The sequence below is a fragment of the Colobus angolensis genome, unplaced genomic scaffold (assembly GCF_000951035.1).
Source record: "Colobus angolensis palliatus isolate OR3802 unplaced genomic scaffold, Cang.pa_1.0 Scaffold5, whole genome shotgun sequence".
NCBI classification, from domain to species: domain Eukaryota; kingdom Metazoa; phylum Chordata; class Mammalia; order Primates; family Cercopithecidae; genus Colobus; species Colobus angolensis.
Window position 1 is genome coordinate 29,052,732 of NW_012118487.1, and position 18,093 is coordinate 29,070,824.

Here is an 18,093-nt window from a genome sequence, read left to right on the forward strand (position 1 = left end):
AGAAAGGAACCCTAGATAAAAATTGCAATGCCTTTGATTCTGGTTAATTTGTCACTATTGTTTTTAGAAAATAGGGAACAAAAATTTCACAGAATAAAGAAGCTTGCAAAAACTGACTATAGGCACCTTTTCCCAAACCAAGCTGTTTTTTTGAAAATAAAAATCACTGTCAACTCTCATTACCATATGAGGACAGGCACAATTTATAGGTGAAATAATTATTTTCAAGTCCTGGGTTTGTTCATTTATTTCAGAACTGACATTCACAAAAATGCAAATGGAAGGAATGAGCTTTTGGCAGCTCCTTGAAGCTGTAATAGCATATGACCTGTGCACTAGTAAATCTAGTTTTGTTTTGTTTTTTTAACTCTGGCCATGAGAAACTAAAGTAAGTATTCTTTTATTCATCTGAATCTCCTGTGCAATTAACGTTTTTACTATATGAACTGCATTAGTACACAGGTATTTGGTGACTTGTTTTTATAAAGATAAAACAGCATGAAACCAGTAGAATATTTATCTTGGACACAGAATTGGATTAGGTCCAGAAAACAAAAGGACAGATAAGCATTTCTCTGGAAGGAGAAATATAAACACAGCAGTCTTTTCAGCAATGAGTGTGAAGACTGAACTTAACATTTCCATAATTAACCCGGATGAGAGACTGGTCATGGATAGGGCTATCCCTGTAGATGATGGCACTAATACTTTTTCACCAGCTAAGTCCCAAGTAAAGGGAATAAACAGTAAGACCTTTCAAGGTTCTAGGAACAGATAAATGGCAAATGAGTTTCAGTCCAGGCAAAGGTCAGAAACGGTTTAGGCAAAAAAGACCTTCAAACTATTCTTATGACAGACCCTAAACTCTAAGTTTTGTTCGACAGAAAGAATTTACTAAAGAGAGACGTCAGCTAGGAAGAGGGGAGGAACCAAAAAAATGCTGAGTAAATCAGATATGACCTCAGAAACAAAATGATAATTACTTTGCCTTCATATGTAAAACAGTATATTTTTAATAAAATACCCCACACATTTCTTGGTAGTGAATTTCAAAACTCTAAGCTGGAACTGGTATAGAAAATTAAACAATTTATAGAGGAGAGTCTTTGAAGTTAAAAAAAAAAAAAGAAAGAAAAAAGAAAGAACCCTGTTACTAGAAAGAAAAAACTGGAGTAAATACAGTTTAGAAGCATGGGTAGGGTTGGGCGCGGGGCCTCATGCCTGTAATTCTACCACTTTGAGAGGCCAAGATGGGAGGATCGCTTGAGCACAGGAGTTTGAGACCAGCCTGGTGAATATTGCAAGACCTCATCTCTTATTAAATTTAAAATTAAAGAAAGAACGAGCCATGGGTAGGATAAATATACTTATTTGTTAAATTCTGAAATAATGGAGATGTTCTTAAAACTTCAAATTTGGAGACAAATTTATGTTTAAAAAAAGAAAGGGGCCAGGTGCGGTGGCTCATGCCTGTAATCCCAGCACTTTGGGAGGCCGAGGTGGGCGGATCACGAGGTCAAGAGATCGAGACCATCCTGGCCAACATGGTGAAACCCATCTCTACTAAAAATACAAAAATTAGCTGGGCGTGGTGGCACGTGCCTGTAGTCCCATCTACTCAAGAGGCTGAGGTAGCAGAATCTCTTGAATCCGGGAAGCAAGGTTGCAGTGAGCCGTGATCGTGCCACTGCACTCCAGTCTGGCAACAGAGCGAGACTCTGTCTCAAAAAAAAAAAAAAAAAAGAGGAACTTTATATACTGGCTAATAAATTCACATATTTGTAAGTACTGGTAGTAGCTGAAAACAATGCAGGTTCAAATAAGTGTATTTAAACAAGCGCCTACTAATGTACTGTACTGAGTATTATGCTATACACTACAGGGACATACATACAATGTTGCTCTCAAGGTATAATCTGGTAAAGTATTTGGATAAATAAAAAACACAGCTAGTAGAATGTGGTAACTGCCATATATGAAGAATCAGAGCAGGGATCCCCAGCCCCTGGGTCACAGACTGGTACCAGACCATGGCCTGTTAGGAATCGGGCCACAAAGCAGGAGGTGAGTGGTGGATGAGTGAGCATTACCGCCTGAGCTCCACCTCGTCAGATCAGCAGTGGCATTAGATTCTCACAGGAGTGGGAATCCTATTATGAATGGCACATGCGAGGGATCTGGGCTGCACACTCCTTATGAGAATCTAATGTCTGATGATCTGTCACTATCTCCCATGAACCCCCGATGGGACTGTCTAGTTCCAGGAAAACAGGCTCAGGGCTCCCATTGATTCTACATTTGGTGAGTTGCATAGTTATTTCATTATTACAATGTTACAATAATAGAAATAAAGTACACAATAAATGTAATGTGCTTGAATCATCCCAAAACCATTCCCCACTCCACTGTCCGTGGAAAAATTGTCTGCCATGAAACGGTTCCCTGATGCCAAAAAAGTTGGGGACCACTGGTTTAAAGGGAGCAGCATGCCCATTTGGGGCAATCAACAAAGATAATCAGAGGTGGCATCTAAACTGAGTTTGGAAGAAGGAACAGAATTTCTACAAAAGTAATTCTGGAGGAGGGAACAGAAAAAGAAAAGTCTTAAAGAGCAAGAGATGAATTTTCTGGGCTCTTTGGCAAATATTGGCTTAATATCTTCTAACAACCACAGCTTCATGAATATCAAAACTTGGAGTGTCCAACTGCATCTTAAACTCAACATGTACAAAACCAACTTCTCCTTGTAACTTTCCTATTTCCACTAATTATGCTACCCACATTATTCGGGCTCAAAACTTGGAAGTTACTTTATGTATCATGATTTTATTTAATCTTTTTGTTTACAATTATCTCCCCACCACTTTCACATCCTGTCCAGCTTTCCTCTGAAATGTGACATTCCTCCATTCATACCAGTTAGGTCCCCAAGAAAGAGAAAGCAATGGAAGACATAATAAACCCTTCATTACTTGTAAGCTTTGATGCAAACTTCAGCCTAGGAAGCCGAACTGGTCCAGGCTCTGGAACTGGATGGGACCAGATGGAGAATTCCAGCTGTGAGGATTTTAGGCCACCCAGAGCCTAGAGCAAAGTAGTTCAAATGTCCTCGTCCCCTGCCCTGACAAGGCCACACAGGAATCTCCATTTCCCTAATCTGATGGTGAACGGACTCCTGAGAAGGCCAAGCAAAAAAGAAAAAAAAGATCAAGTCTGCTTGCCTCAGTGCTTCAGGCAGAGTTGGTCTAGATCCACATGCCAAATATTTCTAAGATGAAAAGAAAAGTGGAGTCTTTGGAACAGACAGGTAATAAAGGAGATTCACAATACTTTGGAATTTGAAATAAAGAAGAAGAGAGACCCAACTATTTTCTCCTTGAAGGTAACTTGCCCCTCCCCAAGTAAAAACATCTCTGAGGGAAACCTCTGCAGGGAAAATGATGAGTTGGAGGCCCTGTGCCTTGTACAGAATGATTTCTAAAGGAAATGGAGAGCATAGCACAGGTCTAACACATTATGGCAATGCTTGTACCCCAGGGAAGTTACCTACTGTGGTCCGGTGATTGGACCACAACAATTCTCACCATCAATTGCTAATCTTGACATAATTCTGAAAGGAACTCTCCTCTTAAATAGCATTAAGCATGCTAGCTGAGCATGCTAGCAGGTCACAGAAAGCTCAAGACAACTCACTCTGCTACTGCTGTGTTAAACACAATATTGACTTTAACAGTCCAAGCTGTAAAACTCAATGCTCTGCTGGAGTAAACTAAAGAGCAGCATGGCACAGTAATCAGCTATAAGATCAAAGTCCAATACAAACTGGACTTGAAGAATGAAGACAAAATGATGAACAAATTAAAGTGTGGATTTGCACCTACTGGAACTAGACTGCTTTTTAACAGCTTTAGCTGGAGCGAGCAGAGGTTGCGTGCTTCCCTTGGCACATTATCTAAACCAGCACCCACATCCTACATACAATTACTGGCAGTATTTAGCACTTTGTAGATAAGATTGCTGGACAATTGGGAGCTTTCTCCCCTTAGCTTCTGATACAAATGCCTCTCCCTTTCCCTCCCTTTTTCCAACCCTCTCCCTTTTCTATTTGTAAAAATGTAACAATTGTGAGCAACCGAATTAATAAGAGTTTTCAAACACAAACTCCTTTCCTCGCAGAAAGTCCAGAATTTTGGGATTCGCTGTCATAAATGGCTCCTCATAAGTGTTTGTGAAATGAATCAAAAGAGGCAAGAGAACTGTCAGGAAACTAATTTGAGGAAAAAAACAAAAAAGAAGCTCCTGATGTTAAAGGATACAAAAAGAGATAGTTGTCTATCTGGTAGGTTTACCAAGTATAGATTTTGCCACAGGCTGGAGGGGAAGCTTAAAGGCTGGGAGCATGAAGTTGTCACCTTGTATGAGTTTTGTTTTTTCCCTTGAAGATAAGAGAGGTCTGGGATAGGGGAAAAAGAGGGAAGACTGGGGAATACACATACGTTCTACTTGCTGATATCATATATCATATACACTAAAACTGCACTAACTTGCATCTCAGCACCAAAATTTAAGTTAAGGTCCCTGTGTTTAGCAAGCTGCTCCACCAATCCACTACTTAAAACCTCAGTGGCTCCACATTGCCTTCAGAGCAGGAACTCCACCTTTTGGTAAAGACAAGCTACTTGCCATTTCCCTGCAACCTTGAGATCAGCAGAGATGCATTTAATACAGGGAAAGAGCTGGAGGGAAAGACATAATATTTAAGTCTCTGAGAGTTACAAGAGACACTACATATTGAATGTCTAATAGTTGCCAAGCACTGTGCAGTACGATTGATATGTATTATCTCTAGTCTTCAGATAAACTTGCAAGAAAGGCAACTTTATAACTGTTTTACAGATTAAAAAAAAAAAAAACAAAACTCATTTCGAGAGAATAATGTGCCCCACATTGCAAGTGGGAGAGTCAGGTTTGAATTCAAAAATGTAAATCCAGGCTAGGCGCAGTGGCTCCCGTAGGTAATCCCAGCACCTTGCGGAGGCCAAGACGGGCGGATCACTTGAAGCCAGGAGTTCGAGACCAACCTGGCCAACATGCTGAAACCCCATCTCTACCAAAAAAAATACAAAAATTAGCCAGGCATGGTGGCATGGGCCTGTAGTCCCAGCTACTCGGGAGGCTGAGGCAGGACAGTCACTTGAACCTGGGAGGTGGGGGTTGCAGTGAGCCGAGATCACGCCACTGCACTCCAGCCTGGGCGACAGAGTGAGCCTCCATCTCAAAACAAAAACAAACAAAAAATGTAAATCTGTAACAAAGGCCCTACTCTAATAAGACTCAAAATATAGACTGGAGACCCTCCCCATCTACACTTTGGGGTTACCTACATTTAAAATTTAAAATTAATAATGCTTACAACAACTTGCACAATTCGGTCCAAACGTATCTTGCCTCATAGGAATACTTTGATTTCATAGAGACTGGTCCACTCATTTTTAATTCAGGAACACCTCTAAGGTAAAAAGTTTTTCACCTCTCTGAATTCTACCTATTAGCTCTTATCTCCTCCATAGAGTCTCCCTAACTAGCCCAGACTAAAGAGCCCTCCCTCACTCCTTCCTTTCATCTTAATAGGACTTTAGAGACTTGGTCCCGAACCACTGTTTTGTATTATTAATTAGTTTTTCACACGTAATGTATATTATTGCACAATTAACAGTAAGCTCCCTAGAAATAGTACTCAGACTTCATACTTTCTTTTTTCTTTTTTTTTTTTTTGAGGCGGAATCTCACTCTGTTGCTGAGACTGGAGTGCAGTGGCGCGATCTCGGCTCACTGCAACCTCCGCCTCTGGGGTTCAAGCGATTCTCCTGCCTCAGCCTCCTGAGTAGCTGGGACTACAGGTGCATGCCACCACACCCAGCTAATTTTTTTGTGTTTTTAGTAGAGACGGGGTTTCGCCATGTTGGTCAGGCTGGTCTTGAACTCCTGACCTCAAATGATCTGCCTGCCTCATCCTTCCAGAGTGCTGGGATTACAGGCGTGAGCCACCACGCTCGGCTAGACTTAATACTTTCTTATAAACCTCACAAAATCTACCACTGAATCTCAGTCTTAAGTACTTCAAATATTAATCTGCAGAGAGAGAATACCAATCATGTATTAATAAAGAGCTGACTGATTTCAGTTTGAATTCCCAGGGTCACTAGTTAACCACTCAATTTCAGGCAAGCCTCAAGTGTTCATCCATAATTATGGAAAATTTATAATCTATAAATTGGATAATAAAAATATCTATCATCAAAGGATAACTATGAGACATGTGTGAAATGACAAGTAAAAAGCACTTGGTATAGGGAAGCAAATGGTAAAGATTATTATTATTTTTTAAATGCTAGAATGGGCTCCCTTAAAATTCTTGAGAAATAGCTATTCTAAAAGCATTCTAAAAGATTTCAGGGAAGTCACTTACGTACATACGCGACAGTTATGTCTTCACTAATTAACAAGGTTTACAACATCTTTATCATCATAAATAAATGGCTATTTGTATTATAACAGAATTTTACGTTTTTCCTTTCGGGTTTTATTTTATTTTATTTTTTTTCTGAGACAGGGTCTCACTCTGTTACCCAGGCTAGAGTACAGTGGTGTGATCATTGCTAAAGCCTCAACCTCTTGGGCTCAAGCGATCCCACCACCTTAGACCCCACAAGTAGCTATAACCACAGGCATGTGCCTAGCTAATTTTTTTTAAATTTTTTATTTTGTAGAGATGGGGTCTCCTTTTGTTGCCAGGCTGGTCTCAAACTCCTGGACTCAAGAGATCCTTCCACCTCAGTCTCCCAAAGTACTGGGATTACAAGCATGAGCCACCACGCCTGGCCTCTAATTTTTATTTTTTGCCCACACATTTTATAGGATATTTATGGTCAGGCAAGGTGGCTCATGCTTGTAATCCCAGCACTTAGGGAAGCTCAGGTTGGGGGATCACTTGAGCCCTGGAGTTCAAGACTACACTGGGCAACACAGTGAGACCACCCCACTGCTCCCGTCTCTACAAAACAACAAAAAAGTGGGTATGGTGGTGCATGCCTGTCTGTGGTCCTAGCTACTTGGGAGGCTGAGGTGGGAGGATCACTTAAGCCCGGGAGGTCGAGGCTGCAGTGAACTGTGATTGTACCACTGCATTCCAGCCTGGGTGACAGAGTGAGACTCTATCTCAAAAAAAAAAACCCACCACAACACAGGATATTTATCCATTTATCCACAATCTCATCACCCCATAATGTCAGCTGTTCTTTATTATTTTTCTGTTTTTCTTTCTAGTTCTTGGTCATACATTTGCATATCTTACTAATATATTCATCTTGTAGATACCAACTGGTACTGGATGTTTTCATTTAACATAAACATTTTATATTAACACAGTCTTCATAATCATTTAACTATTACATTACTATCCTACAAAGCTGACGTAACAATTTAGATACTTTCCTGCTGTTGGACAATTGTTATGATCCTTTTATTTAACATTATAATGATAATATATAAAGAACATCTTTGTGCACAAACATTTGTTTTTTAAACATTTTCATGCACAGAAGTTTTTTCTCTTAAGTTACTGAGTCAAAAAAGTATGAGCATTTTTAAGTGTGGAAAGCACAGCCAAACTGAGCTGTAAAAGAGTTCAACAATCTGCACACATGTTGAACTAGACAAGTGATCAACAACTACCAAGAATGATCTAGGGTCCAAGTTTCTCCACCACCCGACCACTGCTATTTCTTCAGGGTACTTTAAATCATCTTCACTAAACAGCCACTATCATATGCTGTTGGTAGGCGTATAAACAGGTGCAACCTCTCTGGAGTGCAATTTGGCAAAAATTCCATCCTGGGTTCTTATCCTGGAAATACACTTGAGCTTATGCATAAGAATCTTTCAACCAGGAAGTTCACCATTTCTAACAATAAAGCCTGAAAATAAATACTCCATCAGTAGAAAACTGGTTAAAATTACAGTAGTCACCTCTTATCCACAGGGGATACCTTTCAAGACTTCCAGTGGATGCCTGAAACTGTGCTTAATGCCAAACCCTGTATATACTATGCTTTTTCCCATACATACCTATGATAAAGTTTAATTTATAAATTAGGCATAGTAAGAGATTAACGACAATAATAATAAAATAGAACAATTTTAATATACTATAGTCATAGTTACGTGAATGTGATCTCTTTCTCAAGAAATATCTCATCGTACTATAGTCACCCTCCTCCTTGTGATGATGTGAGATGACAAATGCCTATGTGATAAGATGAAGTGACAGTGGAGATTCCATCGTGCTACTCAGAATGGTGTGCAATTCAAAACTTATAAATTGTTTGTTTCTGGAATCTTCTTTCTTCTTTTTTAAATGGTACTGCTCCTGGCAGAGCAAACTCATAGGCAGTGCACCCAGAGTTGGTCCATTTCTTGAATTTTCGACTTAATATTGTCAGACTGAGGTTGACAGCAGAAAGTGAAACCTCAGATAAGGGAAGACTATTGTAGTGTGCTTGGCTGCACACGTAAATTACCCAGGGAGAGTTTCATAAAGACAAACATAAAGCCCCAGCCCAGATCTATTAAATCAAGATCTCTGAGAAGTAGTCTGGGCATTTAAAGCTCTCTAGGTGACTTTAGTGTCTCACCAGACTTGAGAACTACTGGGTTAAGTGTTATATATGCATTTATTCAAAGGAATACAAAGGAACTTTTAGCAAAATGATGAACAGTGTAGGTAGCAACTACCATTTTGTCTGAGGGAAATAATTTTTTTTCTTATATTTGCATAGAGTATTTCTAAAAGGATACGAAAGAAACTGGTACAGCAATGGTAGCCTTTGGGAAGAGGGATTGGGGTGTGAAGTAAGAGGCTTATATTTCAACATATTTTACATGAACTTTTAACCAGATATGTTTGAAAAAAATCTTAAAATCATAATTTCATGTAAAAGCAATTTCTCAGGTACACATGGCACGAAGCAATGTATGGCAACCCCACTGTGGGGCCAGTTACCAGCATCCACAGGGTCTTCCATGGAGCCTGCACACTCAGCACCAAGTGGCTACCAGGGGTCCATCTCTGCCCTCTGTGCAGGGCAGGGCCAGTAGTTCTGGCTGCCTCCTTCTGTCCTAGCAACTAACTTACTCAATGTACCATTCTAAAGCAAACAGTCATTGCCTCATATGCTTGCAGAAAATGTTTACTCATGGCTCACCTCCTCACACAGTGTAGGCCACCATTAATATGTTAGTCTGGCACATTCTTTTTAAAGAACATGTCAGATTCACAAATCCATTTCTAAGTTAGTTTCTCAAACAGAAAAATCATACATAGAAAGCAGAGATGATTCCATTTTTTTTCTAAAGTGCTTACTTCATTTAACATGCACATATATAGTCTTTGCAGGGTTCAGAATACCAATATTGTTTTCACAATTAAGTGTACTATTATCTTAAATTTGAGAGAACCAATTTGCTCATTTCATTCCATAATGTATTTCAGTTTTAGCAAGCCACACAAGAATTCAAATGAATCTAAAAAGTATATAGAGAAGAGTTCTACATCATCAACCCACAGCTAACAATTTCATAGCTTCATAAATATTTAAATAGTTTTTCAGTAGGTCATTTCTGACAGCTGTGGGATTTCATAACTGGATCTCTGATATATTACTTAAGCAAGTGTCTTCTTAAAGGTTTTCTTAGGGAGGTGGGGGTGCAGATCAATCAACTGTTAGAGCACTTTTACCCTATCATTTTGATACTAGAAAAATAATTCACTAATATTGACAAAAAGGAGGACATTTCTTTGAGCCATCTGTAACAAGATTCATTTTCTAAAATGTCAAAATGCATGCTAGAAACATCAAGAAATATTTCAAGAGATCAGATTCTGGAATACTAGAGACTGTTTATGGATTATCAGTGTTCAAAACTCTTGAATGCATTCATTCATTCAACAGGTATTTATTAAACGCCAACTTCCTGCCAAGCACTGCATTAAAAGCAGAGATACAATGACAAGCCTAGGATTTAGAAGAACTCTCACAGCTATGCTGTAACTATCACATGTATGTCTTCCGGTTTCATTCACAGTTATTTTAGATGTATGCTTTAAATTTAAAAGACTTTGTGGCATTGAATTTAAAAGGTATTTTTGTTACTATTTTTTAATCACATTTTATAAAAGAACTTGAGTGAGGATAGCTAATGAAGAACCGAATGACAATATACTTTTCCCCCCATAACCCCAAAGGTTTTGACTATAAGACAAAAAAAGAAAATATCCAATTTTCCAGGCATATGAGAGAGAGTTGGCAGTCTGAAGTATTTATAAGGCGTTAAAGTCAGAATCAACTGGACTGGTGAATTTGCTGCTGCTTCCTAACACATCATAAATCAACACCTGTTTCATCTCTTGAGGAATGTGCAGGTTAACGTCTAACTTGTCTTCAACTTGTGAAGAGTTGCCATGACAACATACAACTGTCCTTATAACTGGGAAACAGGCTGAGGTCCCCACCAGATACATAGGTTCTCAATTAGTCCCCCTCAGCTTTTGGGGGATGAATTTCTACTGCCTCAGTGCTCACTCTCACTTAGATATCCTGCATGAATTGGCTGTCATTTTCAATTAGACATCAATACATAACCAAACACCAATCATTTATTTAAAGATATATATCAAATACAGAAATCTCTTATTTATGATTAAAAAGTCTTAGATATCACCAAGAATGCTTGGTGATAAAATCATCATCTAAACCAATATATAAATCTCTTATAGCACTATGATGGACGCAAATTCTAGAGTATAATCTATAAATTAAACAAGTTTACAGGGACAAATAACTAGAAAAATAATTCCCAGAAATGAAGGCACACAGTTCAGGAGACAGAAATATGATAATCAGGGATCCAGACTCATGCTGATACTAAAATCTTATATAACAGAAAGAGTACTCTGCTATACAACATTTATCCACAACATTATAGTATTAATGGCTACATTTTATTGCGCTTAATATACTGTATTATTCTGGCACAAACAGAAAGTGCAATAAGGAAAAAAATATGTAGCATGATGCATGAGAAGGCACATTGTCCTTTTCAGAAGTCCATTATAAAGGCAGCTGGACAGATTCTGGCTGAACACAAGTGGGGTGCCAGCCCATCTCCTTCCATCCCCATCCCACCCTCCCATTCAAGCACTGGTTACAAAAGTGTCTGTGTGGCCATGAGAAGTGAGTCATGGATGTTCCATTTACAGATGGGGTGGGGTTGAGGGAAATCACTGTTACATGCCCAGTTAGCTGGAAAAGTCCATCCTGTTTTTCCTTTTTTACATAATAATCATTTTTCACAAATCTGAGATAAAGAATGCTTGGTAAGTAGGAACTCACCAAATATTTCAGCACTCTTACATCCAAAGGAAAGACTTACTTTTACAGCCAAGTACATGATCTCATAGTGCAGGCCTAACAATTCACACTAAGCTAAGGGGCTTGTACAATCAGTATAAAACATTTGTTTCTTTTCACCCACACCAAGAAAAACAGTGGCTGGAGAAATAAAGCACATTACCAGTTCCCAAATCAGATTCACCCACCAGGAGTTCATGCTGGCAGCCAAAGTATTTCATGACGGCAAGGACAATCTTTTACAGCTTCCATTTCCAAGGAAACTCAATGGCAAAGTAGCTTCCTTAGGCTGACCTTACAGGCAAACCACAAGAAACACAACCTAAAGCAACAACAAAAACCAGTGCTCTTTTTGGAGCTGTATACTCCATGCATTAAAAGACCATATGCCTCCATCCATCTCTTAGTACCACCCACTAAATCAAATAATAATGCATCATATGACAAATTCACATTTCAGGACTTAAAATTATAACTACATGTTTTAGCTTTTAAAACATCTAATCCAGCCCTCTTATCCACATTCCCTCAAAATCCAAAGGACTGTGTCAGTCTTTTCTAAACATATTTCAAATAAAGCTTGAGCTGCATGCAGCTCCTAAACTGTACTCTGAGCCCCCAGGAAGACGACACTGGGCTCTGAAGCTCAGGTGAAGTAGCGACCCTGTCAAACTACTAAACATTTTGCACATACATATTTCCTATCATTATTGACATCGCCAATTAACTTGGCCTCTGAGGTTTGTAACAAATTTAGGTTTTAAATACATTAAACTTCATAACAAACATACTACTTTTAATAATAGGAGCTAACAGTTATTTTGATGAAGAAGAAAGATTTTATGAAGAAATGTATTCAAATCAGGTTTCTCTATAAACATTATCCTTACTCTATTACGTCATGGTGTAGAATATGCTAAATGCTATTTAAGTTACTTTAAATAGAATAATCTAATAGTTAAATAATCTAGAATATTTAGGTTTAAAATAATCCAAATCACAAAAGCAACACAAATTCATTAGAGCAAAATCCAAAAATACCAACAAGAATAAAACACAAAAAATTAAAATAAAATTTTCACCTACCTCTTGGCAACCACTGTTATAATATGTTGGTGTAGAGTGTTGCTGGCCTATTCTGCACATGCATAATCGCTCCTATTTTTAAATGTTTTTCACATAAATTTATAACTTGCTTTTACTTTTTAAAATTTATATAAATTTATGGGTATAAGTGTAATTTTGTTACATGCATAGATTGCACAGTGGTGAAGTCAGGCTACTAGAGTTGCTCTTACTTCTTCTATCGAGAACATTTTTCTGTGTTTTGGTGTCTGTGTATAAAATTATGATTCGGCTGCTATAGAATGTCATCCATTGTGCGACTGTATCATTTTGCTTAACCAATTTCCTTTTTTGGCTAAATGCGATTTTATTCTTGATAATAAAAATTTGCAAATAACTTTGAAAAAACACACCGTATTTCTAAGAATCTTTCTGATGCCCCGTCACCTCTACCAGATTTGAGTGAGTGCCCGCTGAACGTCTTTAAGACCTCTCTGAAAACTTAAGATCTCTGTTTCATGACTGACTGCATCAAGGTTAAAAAACTAATACGCAACTGAAAGCAGTTCACTTCAGCTCTGTCTCAAGTCTCTCAACTACGGAAAGAAAACGGCCTCTGAAAAATGGTTCCATTTTCATAAAGCCTCAACAGGAATAATACTGAACTCCATGACCTAAAAAAAGATGCTTGGTAATACTTAAAATCATTTTGTGTTGCATGTTATTCTTTTCAAAAGATTTTCAAACTCATTACCTCCTGACCACAACTCTATTTCATAGGTCTGATGCTGTCACTTTACAAATGACAAAGCTGAGGATCAGAAAAATGGAGTCTTGTGGGGTCTCACATCAACATGGTGCAGGAGGCAGGGCTAAATCAATGGCCTCCTCAATCTTGTGTTCCAAGTGCTCTTAATAGAACTCACTGCGTTCAAAGGAAGGGTTCCCTTCTTCACCTCTGAAAAAAATCACTAACCAGTGCATAGTATCTTGCAGGACAAGGAGATATGACGTAAGGAGTATGCCAGTAGATCCAAGGCAGCAAGCAAGAAAAATCTACAGAAAGACTTTCTTTTAGAAAGTAGTCAAAAGAAATCAAAACCGCTATTTATATGACACGTTTTACGTTATTGGCATTAAAAATGTTGAGTGTTTGTGGCACTATTCACAATAGCAAAGACTTGGAATCAACCCAAATGTCCATCTGTGACAGACTGGATTAAGAAAATGTGGCACATATACACCATGGAATACTATGCAGCCATAAAAAAGGATGAGTTTGCGTCCTTTGTAGGGACATGGATGCAGCTGGAAACCATCATTCTTAGCAAACTATCACAAGAAGAGAAAACCAAACACCGCATGTTCTCACTCATAGGTGGGAACTGAACAATGAGATCACTTGGACTCGGGAAGGGGAACATCACACACTGGGGCCTATCATGGGGAGGGGGGAGGGATTGCATTGGGAGTTACACCTGATATAAATGATGAATTGATGAGTGCTGACGAGTTGATGGGTGCAGCACACCAACATGGCACAAGTATACATATGTAACAAACCTGCACGTTATGCACATGTACCCTAGAACTTAAAGTATAATAAAAAAAAAAAAATGTTGAGTGTCCTAGAACAAAACTGTTTTTTTCCAAAATATTCTCCACCCTACCTCAGAACAAATCTCATTAGAAATACTTGCATCTGGAGACTTATTAGTGGGAGGGGAGGAAGAACTTCTGTGTAATTTCCCTCCATATGAGGGGAGAGTAAATCACAATCCTGCCCTTAGTTACTCCAAGCACAAGAACAGCAAGTAAGTTTTCAATTCTGTGCTTATATAAAAATCTACTCTTTATCAGTGTTTATCTGTTTGTTATAGTTTCCAGTGTGTGGTCTGCTATTTACTCATCTTGGTGTACAATCTGTTGTCCTTTAGATTGTAAACTTCAGTAGGCGAGACCATGGGTGTCCTACCTGGATTTATACAGGTAGAGCACCAAGCCACAAGCACAGAGGCATCAGATGCTATTTGATAAGTGGATTACATTACACTTATACTACGTCTATAACAGATTAAATTTGTTCTACCAAAACAGTGGGGATTAGCACTAACTAGGCCATTTGGCCTTAGGTATACTGTTCTCTGGCATTCACACAGCTAGCTAACAAGCAGCTGCAATGCCGTCACTTGTTCTTCATATCCCAGATAATATATATGCTTCCCTACTTCATTTAACTGCTCCAAAATAAAATATCTGATAGTCCAGGGTCTTTTTACCTTCCTGCTAAATACACATTTTAGGGGGAAACTGCCCCATTAATTTACAAAAGACATGGAAAAAAAAACAGCAGCAGCAAGAAGAACTTTAAGATAATGCTTCAAACTTGAACCACACCTGTCAGTCACTGGGCATAGCATGGCTTGAAAACGTCCTGGCCTTAAATCCTAGGTAACCAAGAATATAATTCTATTTCTGACTTGAGTCACTGCACACATCATTTTTTTTGGGGGGGGTCCTAATTTATTTTCTGGTGCAAAGCATTATTCAAATGTAAATACCATAATCATATAGCATTTTTAACTACTTCACCCAAACACATAAGTTTGATCAATCGTGATTTCTTTTGTTTTCCTAGCAACCTGTTTCCTCAAAGCTATGAAAAGGGCTTTCTGTCAAGATCCTAAAGGAAATACTCCAGAAGAAATCTTGACTGTGATGATCCTGTTTTTAGATGAAATGCCAGGAAGCATGAAGTCCTGAAAATGACCTGGGAGATAAACTAGTTATGTTGGACAACAGATTTCCTCTCTAATCAACTGTGTAAAAACTGGAGGAATGAGAACAGTCATAAGCCCAGCGAAGGGACTAGGAAGTGCACAAGAGTAAAATGACTAAAATAACCAGTGAAAGTCCATCATGGAAACAGAAAATACACAAACTCTAAAACAAACAAAAAGTTGGATCTTAGATTTTCCCCCATATACATTAAAAAACTGCCCCAAAAGTCTACCTGAATCCTCATTGAATTTTCAATCTCCAGATAAACAAGTTACATCCTGTATTTAAACGCACTAAAGAATACAAATTCATGTTAGGAATACTTGATTTTTAATCTAAGCGTTTTACCTTCACTTCTAAAACTCTATTCAACTACAAGGTAGGTTCCCTAGGGCAGCTAATGCCCTGCAATAAGGCACCTTGTTCCCCCCGAGGTACATACCAGCTCCTATTTGGCAAAATCTGGATAAAATGAAACAAGGTTCACAATTTTTTAGGTAGAGAGAAAAATTTTCCTGGACGCTTTCCCCAGGCCAGCTACACAGCATCTTAGAGTTAAGCCAGGTGAAAAGAGCAAAAGGAAAGACTTGCTTGGGGTCTCCTTTGTCAGTCTGGTGAGCACAGGATGGTTTGTTCCCATCTTCCAGCATCCTTGCTCACATCTGCTACTTTACTTTCTTTGCCATGGTGACCTCTATCAGGGACACTATTGAAGGGGGCCCTCATCAAGTAGGATGTTCAACTGGGATCCCCAAATTCTCCAAAAACATCGACCTCAAATACTTGTAGAAAATCCTAATGAGGTCAAAAAAAAAAAGACCGTACTTGGCACGATTTTCTGTTCTTCGTTATACACAAATGAGAAGTCAGAACACTACTGAAAATGTTTCCACGAAGTGGGAGTCAATTTCCCTAATATGGCCCAAAGCCCTAAATATAGCCCCAATTTTTTTTGTTCAAATACACTCAGTCAAACTTGTGGATAGAAGAAATGGTGGTCGGCAACTGGGCAAGGAGCACAGAAAACAATGACAATGTAACTGCCACTATCTCCTCCTGCATTCAAATGGCTTTAAATGTCCTTGGCAAAAGCTGCCAACATACAGACACCTGTAACACCACATGCCTCTTCCGCTCCAGGCTTTGTACCCTTGATAAAGTCTGGGTTACAGAGAGGGAAGGGACGAAATTACACACCTTGGGTCCGAAGTAATTCTACCATTCTGAGAAGTATATGGCATCACTAGTACTGAGCCTAGCAAAAGGCATAGAATTCCCACTCAAATTATAAGGCTCGTTAGCCTAAAGAAAACATGAGAATTTAACTCGGGGAGTTTAAAGTCCTCACAATATGCCTTCCATGCGTGCGCGCGCACACACACACACACGTTATTTAATTTTCACATGACCACAGTGAGAGACTGTTTTCAATGATGGAATTCAAGAAAAGCAAAATCTAGAACATAAAACTTAATTCAGAATTTATTTCAAAGTTTCACTTCAAACTTTTAAAAGGTTTATTATACTGGGTCTAGATCTGTTTAACAATGAACTGTTTTTGCAAGACATTCTGGCCAAAAAGTACCTAGAAGAGTGTCAGAATTGGGAGTTGATGCTCAATTTTAAAATGTGCTGAAAAATTGTTAAAGATAAATAAACCTCTCAACATACTTGTGCTCAAAAGCAATATAGGACATTTTAAGGCATCTTTTAAAAGTTAGCCCTTGAAATCAGAATAGCATAGGGATTTTAAAGACTGGAATCTGTGGTCAAACTGCTTGGGTCAAAACACAGGCTCTACCACTGACAGCTGTGGATTTTGGGCAAGCCGCCTAAGCTCTCTGTGACTCTTAAGTTTCCTCACCTGTAAAATGGGACTTATAATAGCACCTACCTCACCGCATTGTTAGAAAAGTAAACGACAGAAATCAACATAAAGCATTTTAGATAGTAAGCTCCCCATAAATGCTATCAATATTCAAAGGTATGTGTTCGAGAGATCAAATCTATTAAATATACATTATCAGCTTTGATAACTTGAAATCTCGGAAATTTCATAACTGCATCTTACTCCCCCTTTCCACACACACCATGCGGCTTCAACCTTTCAAATGATGTGGAAATTACATACTTTCATTCATCCGTTTGAGAGCTTGTCATATATGGCAAGAAAGAAGAAAGATGCCTTTTTCGTGACTGTTGCTCCTTCAGAACTTCAAAACACTGTCGCGTACACAATAGGTTGGAGCTGCCCTCAAAATGACAGCTCACAGCTTTGCTGGGCCCGCAGAGGCGCCCAGGCAGCTCTGCCCGGAAGGGGTTCGCCCCAATAACCGGAGAATCTCCCGTCGCCACAGCCAAGCAAGCGCACGCCTGGGAACCCCAAGGAACACAAGAGAACTCTGAAATGGGGAAGGACCCCGAGTTGTGGAGGAAGAGAGGGAGGAAGGGTCACGGAGGGTCCGGAGCCACACTCGGATCAGGCGCGTCCACGCTGACAAGCCCGGGACCAGGTGCAGGCGATGGGCAGAGCCGTCCCGGACGGCCCCTTCCCCTTCCCCTTCCCGGTCCCTTCCCCTACCCGTCCCCTCCCGGGCGAGCACCGAAGCCAACTCGGGTCCCGCGCCAGAGTAGCCCCCCGGCGCCCCTCACCTAAAGGCGGGTCCTTCCTTAGGAGCCCTGCCCTGGGCAGACGCCGCCGCGGAGCTGCCGCTGCTGCCCCTTTTGTTGAAGAGCTTCTGGAGCAGGGTCGGGGCCATGATGCCGCCGCCGCCGCCGC

At 39.5% G+C, this 18,093-nt stretch overlaps 1 protein-coding gene across 2 annotated transcripts in view; it reads right to left on the minus strand.

Moving 5' to 3' along the window:
- FNIP2 (folliculin interacting protein 2) overlaps positions 1-18,086 on the minus strand; it is a 139,081-nt gene extending 120,995 nt beyond the window's left edge. For both annotated transcript variants that reach the window (XM_011959698.1, XM_011959697.1), the window contains exon 1: positions 17,967-18,086. In XM_011959698.1, the coding sequence (XP_011815088.1) occupies positions 17,967-18,073 (107 nt within the window). In that variant the 5' untranslated portion in view covers positions 18,074-18,086. The remainder of the gene's footprint in view (positions 1-17,966) is intronic.
- Between the last annotated feature and the right edge of the window lie 7 nt (positions 18,087-18,093).